The 7,878-nt window shown below is 46.0% G+C and overlaps 1 protein-coding gene across 1 annotated transcript in view; it reads left to right on the top strand.

The window, feature by feature from the left end:
* Window positions 1-5,360, top strand: part of GABARAPL1 (GABA type A receptor associated protein like 1) — a 6,742-nt gene extending 1,382 nt beyond the window's left edge. Inside the window, exons 2-4 of the mRNA XM_027904873.1 lie at window positions 2,678-2,756; window positions 3,776-3,894; window positions 4,923-5,360. Of these exons, the coding sequence (XP_027760674.1) occupies window positions 2,678-2,756; window positions 3,776-3,894; window positions 4,923-4,988 (264 nt within the window). The 3' untranslated portion in view covers window positions 4,989-5,360. The remainder of the gene's footprint in view (window positions 1-2,677; window positions 2,757-3,775; window positions 3,895-4,922) is intronic.
* Window positions 5,361-7,878: the final 2,518 nt, after the last annotated feature.

The raw sequence follows: 7,878 nt of genomic DNA, 5'->3' as shown, positions 1-7,878 counted from the left end.
TTCCTTTTTAATAAACATTTTGCGAATGTCTTTTTTTTCCATCCCCACTGGATGGAGTCTGCCCTAGATTTACTGCATGCCAAAAAAAAAAAACTTGGACTCCCCTGTAAAACTAAGGACAAGGGGGAACAGCTACTAAACCCCACGTTTTCCCTACAGGCTAACAGCATTTTTTTTTTTTTTTTTTTTTTATCTTGAGAGTGACCCTCAACTGGGCTTGAAACAAGATTTTGGAAGTCATTGTCTGGGTGCATTTGTTTTTGGGATGCCTGCCATGGCATAGCAGGTTGAGTGGATCAGCAGTGAGGTGTGTGTGGCTCGGTGCAGAGGTCTGAAGTGAGGCAGGCTGTAAACTGAGGATTAACATGGCAGGTTGTGCAGCAAGGCCGTGAAGAACGTGCCTGGAAGAGCCCAGGACCAGGCCTGGTATGGCAAGAGGTAAAGGAGGTCAAGATAAGGGGACATCGTCAGACCTCTGTTAAAAAAACCAGGAGCAAAAATAACGAGGTGTGCTGCAGTTAGATGGAAATGCTGCGTGGAAAGGCCCAGATGGGAACTATTAAGGGTAGCCTGTGGTCAGAGCTGCATAGGAAGCAAACAGATACAGCAGCCTGTTCTTCCCTCGTGTCTCTGCCCTTCCTGACAGCAGGATCCTTGTGGATGTCGCTGGTTTGGCTGCCCACGCTGCAGTGCCCCGACACATCTCAGCGCTGAGATTTCGCTGCTGGCACGGCCCTGCCTTGCCACAGTCACCACTCAGCCGCAGCAGAGGCACAGACAATCTGTATCTGCCCTCTGGATTATCTTTGTAGGGGTTTTTGTGTGTGTGTGTGTGTGTGTGTGTGAAGGGTTTAGTGCTTCAGAAGAGATAACCTGCGTTATCAGGGCACGCTGACTGCAGCTGCCGGTCAGATTAGCGGGGGCACCTCCATTCCTTCCCTGCCTCTTCGCAGGAGGGACATCTCTCTCAAGCTCAGTGGTGGTCTGACTTAAATCTTCCCTAAATCTTCCCTAGGGCCTTAGGAGCCCCAGCAACACTCTCACCTCTTCCTCACAGGCATGACTTTGTTTTCCTTTATCGTCTGATGACCAGGCCACCCTGAGTCAGGGCAGTCACAACCAGCAGTTCTGCTTGCCAGGAGCTTTTTTTAATTGGGGGCAAATACTAAAGGTTTCTCTCCGCTGCAGTTTGTTGTGTTAGATACTGCCTGGCTGGATGTGCTGGTAAAAAAAAAAAAAAAAAAAGTGCAAAATGTTCCCGTTGAGTGAGATTGTGGAAGAACTGTCATTCCTTCGAGGCATTTACCAACTGCATCTTGTACAGAAATCTGTGTCCTGTACCACAAACTGCCTGAAAGAGCTGGAATGCCTTGTTCTAATTTAGGGACTTGGAATCCTTGAAGTAGCAGAGACAACTGTGTTTCTATTTTAAAATCAAACCGGGAAATTTCAGGGAGTTTGGCTGTGTTGGCCACACTCAAATGGAGCACAGGGAAGAGATGTCCAGGGATTCCTAAGAACCCTTAGGAATTAGTCCCACAGTGTCTCAGGGGAAGTATTTACAATTACAGGGTCTGACAGAATTAAAAAAGTTGAGGGAGTTCATAAAATCCAGCTTTAAGATTTAGTTTGGATGGTCAGAATGGCTTCTGCAGAGCAGAACAGCAAACCACAGAGATGGAATCGTGAACTCTGACCAGTTTAAAAATACTTATCACACACAAAAAAGTAAAAGCCTGCAGTTTTTTTTCTGCACAAGCCCAGTAGTTCCAAGGGTTCCAGTGGAAGGAGGTCAGGTCACTTTGGGATACTTCTTGCTTCTGAGGTGAACATTTGCCTAGCTCTGCTAACAAAAATTAATTTAGAGCAGAAGGTCTCTTGGTCTGTTTGACCTTAAAGCTGTTGAGCTGCATATTTTCCTATATTGTAATGACATTAGGGTATAATGGAGAGTAGTATTTTGTGTCAGAGGTCTCTGTGGGTCCAGTTGTCCACGTGGTAGGGTGGTTTTAATTATTAGATATTTATATAAATAAGGAATAGCTAGCTACATGAATTGTGGGTAATATCCACAATAATATCTATTTACAGGATATGAATATCAGAGCAGAAGATAACGAATGAGGAACTGGAGATTTTTAAAATAAATTCCCCAGTGAGCTGTAGTTGGTCTTTAATTCTTCATTCTAGAGCAGTTGGTATTGGTGAAAGTGGAAATTAGGATGTGAGACTACTGGGAGTAGGGCTGATTTTGTGCAAGGCAGTTTGAAACTGTAACCTGGAAAGTTTAACTTACTTGTGATAATTCTTGTGTTCATGTATTGGCCTCCTGACAGCTGCTTCATACAAAATTAACCTGAATTGGGAACATCAAGGTGTCCTGATTTTTTTTTTTTTTTCCCCTCAGCCATTATGGTTTATTTTTGTGTCTGTGCTGGACTCCTTTTTCACTCACTGTGCTTACTGCTGCAGTCCTGGGCTCCCAGGATGGTTGCTGTTATTGATTTTAAGTCATCTTCTCACCTGTCTGTTCTTTAATGTTGTGTATTTGTTATTGATTAAATAAATAGCTAAAGGGCCTGGTAGCACCATCAAAGGATAATATCCACTGATGCTTTTTGGACCATTTTGTTTTATGATATTCATGTTTGTTTTTTTGCTCTCTCTCTTTCTCCAGGTAATTGTGGAAAAAGCACCAAAAGCCAGAGTACCTGACCTAGACAAAAGGAAGTATCTCGTGCCTTCTGACCTCACAGGTAACAATGTTTACCCTCCTTTCTTCCTGATTTTCAGTGAGAAGGCTTCAGGAGTGCTTTTTACTCTTATGATCAGCACGAAGGAAACATCCAGACAGGCTCAGCATCTTATCATTTACCCCACTTCACCTGCTGCCCTTGCTGTATTTCTGTACCTTCCAGCCTGGATTAGAACGTGGAGAATTCCCTGAGGTGTCCCAGTGCCTTGGCTGCCGTGGCTGTGTCACAGCTGAGTTCTGACCATGACTGGGCAGCAGCATAATCATCAGTCAGCGATGACCAGGGTTGCCAGAGGCTGTGTTCTTGTTGCAGGAAGAGACGAGTTCTTGAAATAGTCCCATCCTTCTCCACCCCTGTGGTTGGAGTCATAGCTGCAAAGTTCCTTTTCCCAATGGTCACAGTGATTTTGTGTGTGATTACGTTTGTTTTCACTGAAGAATGTGAATGAGTTAAAAGAGCAGCATTTTATTTGGGGGTTTTTTTTGCAACATGGAATGGACTGTGAAATACTTTCTTGTGCAACACAGTTCAAGCAAATAGCAAGGATTTATTTTTTTTTTCCAGGAGTGGTGTGACCATTTACTCCAAGGCTAAATTCCCTAAGGTGTCTTTGAGCTGTGGGATTTAAAGGTTAAGCTGGTTAAGGGTCTTCCCACCAATCCCCTCAGTAGAGCATTTCATACCATAGTGTGGAGTGTGGATTTAGAGAGTACGTGGCATGAGGTGTGTACCTGAGAACCTGCCAGCTCCCAGTGGATTGGCTGCTGATGTGGTTACAGTCATGAGGTTACTGCTTGCTTTCCCTGCTTTTTTTTTTTTTTCCCTGCAAAGTTCATTTTCCCCTGCTTTTTATATACAGCATGTGCCTTCCATGACCAAAAGAAAACAGCAAACAACAAAACAAAAAACCAAACCAAAACAAAACAACAAACAAACAAACAAAACCCCACCAAAATAAACAAACAAAACCCCCAGCCCACATTCTTTCTGCCTCTAAGGCCTTCTCTGTTTTTCTTCAGTGGGTCAATTCTACTTCTTAATCCGAAAGCGGATCCACCTGAGGCCAGAAGATGCCCTGTTCTTCTTTGTCAATAATACCATCCCTCCCACCAGTGCTACCATGGGCCAACTCTATGAGGTAAGCAACGTGTTGGTCCTGCTGTTTTGGCAAAGTGTGGAAATAAACCACTCCATGTGTCACAGGAAGGATTGTGTCTGGGGCAGGGAGGGGGCAGAAAAGAGGCCCTGGCCTTCCTGTTTGTGCAAAGGAGATTTCCTTTCAGCCAGTAAAAGGACACAGTATCACTGGGCAGCCAACTGTCTATAAATAGGTCCTTAAGGAACACTCATTCTTTGGTCAGAATTAGTTTTTCATTGCTTATGCTGTTTAAGTGAGCACTGTGTGGGATGCTGTGAACGTTGCTGCCCGCTGTTTCTGCTGAGCACTGTTATTTGATCGACCTTAAAGGCACATTCGGTGCCCATCAGAGGAATGTCCCTAAGTTATACAGCCAGGATGTCATGGGTGGTTTGCAGCCTGCATTGATTTCTCCTTGATCTCTCCTTCTGCTGTGTTAGTGTGTTTTAATAAAAGAGCTGCAGCGTGGAGCTGTGAGCCTTGTCTGGCCTGTCACCCTCTGGCAGTCACTGGACTCTTCCTCAGCGTGTGGGGTGATGAAGATAACAGAAGATAACACAGGCAGGGATTTTTCCAAGTCTGAACACGTAGGAGGAAGCTGTCTGACTGTCCAGAACTGAGACTGACAGACTTTTTGTGTCAGTGTAATCACTGAACATCTCAGCTCTCTGCTGCCCGCATGTAAAACAGGACTCAGAAATGCAGCCACGTGTCAGAGCGTTCCAAAAAATTAAAAATACCATCTAGAGGTGACCTTTTTGACTTGTTTAAAGCCTACCAAGGCTCTCTTCTCCATGTGGCTCTTCAAGTAAATTCACTGTAGCCAGATATGTGCCGTGCCTGTGCTTGGAAAGGAGAGCTGTGGCCAGAGGCAGGGAGTTGGGAAGCGAAGCCTTCAACGTGAGCAGGGAGAAACAGTGAGAGAGAGGTCGTGCCCTCTGGTTACAGTGACCTCTGGGTTGGGCTTTTTCACCTGTGGCGAGTCCCGGGGCTCTGGTTTGTTACTGTGTCCCTTTGCCCCCTTGCAGGATAACCACGAGGAGGACTATTTTCTGTACGTGGCCTACAGCGACGAGAGCGTCTACGGCAAGTGAGCAGCAGCCCCTCAGGCCTGCAGGGTGGATGGACTGATGGAGTGGATTGGCATGGGGAGGGGGGTTGTTGGAGAGGCAGGAGGAGGATGCATGAGAAGAGGGAAAAGAGAAAACTGGAGGTGAACCACCGTTGCACACTGTCATCGACTTCCACACATTAATTATAACCATTATTTTTTTAAATCGAGGGGAGGGAGGGGAGGGGGACGGTGGACTGGAAGAACTAACAAGGGGTTCCACGCTGAGGGATGGGGAGGCTCCACTGTTCACAGTTCTTCTCTTGCCACAGCTGTAAGTAGTTAGCTCGTGCCGGAGGCTGCTGGACAAGGCAGTGTGGGGAAGCTCCAGGAGAGTGACTGGGCAGGATGGCCATTCCCATGTAACCCTTTCGCTGGATGAAGAAGGCATGCCATGTATTGTGCACTGACCCTGTCGTGTCCCCACACTGCTGTGAAATGCTTCAGTCTTGCTCTCACAAGGCTGTCCTGTGCTGACAGTCCTCACTCCAGCTGCTGCCTGTGAATTGTTCCAAGGGTGTTGTGTTTCCCATCACTTCCATCAGTATTAGAAGGGCTGACTCTGTCCACCGGTACTAGAAGGGCTAACTCTGAGGGCTGGGGACTCCTCAGCTGTGAGACATGAAGATTGGGGAAAGGAAGGAAGGATTTTTTAAGGTGGTTTTTTTTTTTTTTTTCCCTTTGTTGCTTTAATTGCAAGTGCTGGACAGAAAAATTGGAGACGGCCTTTTGTTCTTTTCAGTGAAGTCAACTGATAAATTGGTAAGCACAGGGCTAGGAAGGACCTCAAGAGAAGGACTAGCCCCCCACCAGCTCTGAGACAGGACTGAGTGCACCAAACATGTCCACTGTGGCTGCTCAGCACACTTGTTCTTAGTAAACCTCTCTGAGGAAGACTCTGGAGGCTGCTGAGGTTGAACTGTTCAGGTTGCTTTTCCTGGTAACCCAACTTTAGTCTCCCTTGCTGTGCATTAAGACAACTTAACTACTAGTGGTCTTGCTGTTGGTGAACACAGAAAATCATCTCTCAGTGTCGTCCTTGTACCGGTCCTCTGCAGATTTGAGGATGGCAGGAGTCCTGTGGGTTTAGCCTTCCCTTCCACGCCTCGTCCCTGTACGGCCCTTGCACCACATGCACAAGTGGAAGAAATCAGTCACTGCCACGTGTGTTTTGCCGGCTTTTTGTGATTGGCTAACGGTGCCACTCTTTGCCACAACAGAGGTTCTTTTTAGACTTGAAGGGGGAATAGATTATCTGTAGATTTTTTTTTTTAATTATTTTATTTTAAACCAGTGTTGTTCTTAGGAAGGTGCCAGATGGGTGATGTCCTGTGCAAGCCTTATGCTGTCATGCCAAAGCAGTTTTCTTCCCAGTGGCACAAACAGCAGATTTTCCCGTAACTGTGATGAAGGAATGGGTTTTTGGAGAGTGAGCTGACTTTCAGGAAAATCCTGGGGTCTCATCTAAGAATCAGAGAACTAGACCTGACTTACTGTAAACATTCCTACATTTAAGAGAGGGACCAAGAGGGAGGAAAGGGCAAGAAGGATGAAGAACACAGGCAGATTCCACAATAAGTTGAAGGTGTTTGCTCTGTTGTTAATAAAGTTAGATCCCAGTTCCCTGTGTTCCTCGTGAATGAGAAATCAAGATGAGTGCTCCTCTGATTGTGGGAAACAGGAAATCAGGTTTCAGCCTTCTCTGAGCGTTGTCATGCAGAGGTACATGAGGCAGAAGAGCTCAAGGGTGTGTCAGGCAGGAGTCACTGGCAGAGCTGTGTGAAGGTCAGGGAAGGCAGTGCAGAGGGGCAGGAGGGTTACTCTCTGTGGGGAATGGAAAGTGGCAGAAGAGTGGGAAAGAAGGGAGGAACCAAAAAGGATGGATAGACAGGCTGGTTATAACAGGCAGACAGAAAATGAGGGAGCAGAGGAGGAAATGGGGGGGATCATATCCCCAGTGTTACAGCCTGAACTTCAGGTGTGCTGTTCCCATCCATCTGGAATAAATGTGTTGGGATGAGTTTGTACCTACTGCCAACTTGGGTAACTTCAGTTTTCTGCTTGCACTGCTCAGTCCTCTCATTTAGACCCGCTCTCCTTCAACTACCAGGCTCTCCTCACATCCTTAGGGTGCAAATCCGTTATCAGTCTCATGTTTTAGGAAGTTCTGAACGTTCTCAAGCGGAGAACAGACCCAGGGGGGCTTTCCAGGGTGAGAGGCAGGAGACAGGCAGCTGGTGTGCATCTCTCTGCTGCTGTCCCACTTGTCCACGCGTGGGCTGCCAAGCACGCTCAGGGGAGGAAGGGTTGGCATCTGGGGCGCTTGGTTTTGTGTTCAGACCTCCCCTCCCGCTGCTGGGTTTATAAATGACACGTGGGACTAATCACAGCTGTTTGTTACATGTAGAGTTTACAGTTTAGTTCTTTTTAACAGTTCTTTTAACTGGATTGTGGCATTTACTTCTGTTTTTGTGCTAGTCCGGTATTGTACGAGGTAATGACGGTAATTTTTTTTTGTGTTGGTTAGCTGCAGGTTCTTGTAAAATAAAGTTCAGACTAGAGCTTAATCAACCTATCAATAAAGATGCATTTGAAAATCACAGATTGATCCAAAATGGGTGACTGGCATTTCTTTCTGACATGGGCTTATGTCCCAGTTTAATTGAGACAAAGGTCTTCTGCTGAGGATGGATTAGGAGAAAAAGACCCAAACCTTCTTTTCTAGCAATTATAGATCTGAAATTAAGAGGCTCCGATTGAAGGAAAACAAATTATGGAAAAGGGAAAAAAAAATAACAAGTAAAACATCCAAGCAATACCCCTATACCCACCAATAATCCCCTTCAAGAACAAAACCGATAAAACCGGCAAAA

The sequence above is a fragment of the Empidonax traillii genome, unplaced genomic scaffold, assembly GCF_003031625.1.
Source record: "Empidonax traillii isolate 1590-97213 ecotype Southwest subspecies unplaced genomic scaffold, ASM303162v1 scaffold1099:size633499, whole genome shotgun sequence".
Lineage (NCBI taxonomy): Eukaryota > Metazoa > Chordata > Aves > Passeriformes > Tyrannidae > Empidonax > Empidonax traillii.
The sequence above is the reverse complement of the archived record's forward strand: the minus strand, read 5'-3'. Positions and strand labels throughout refer to the sequence as shown.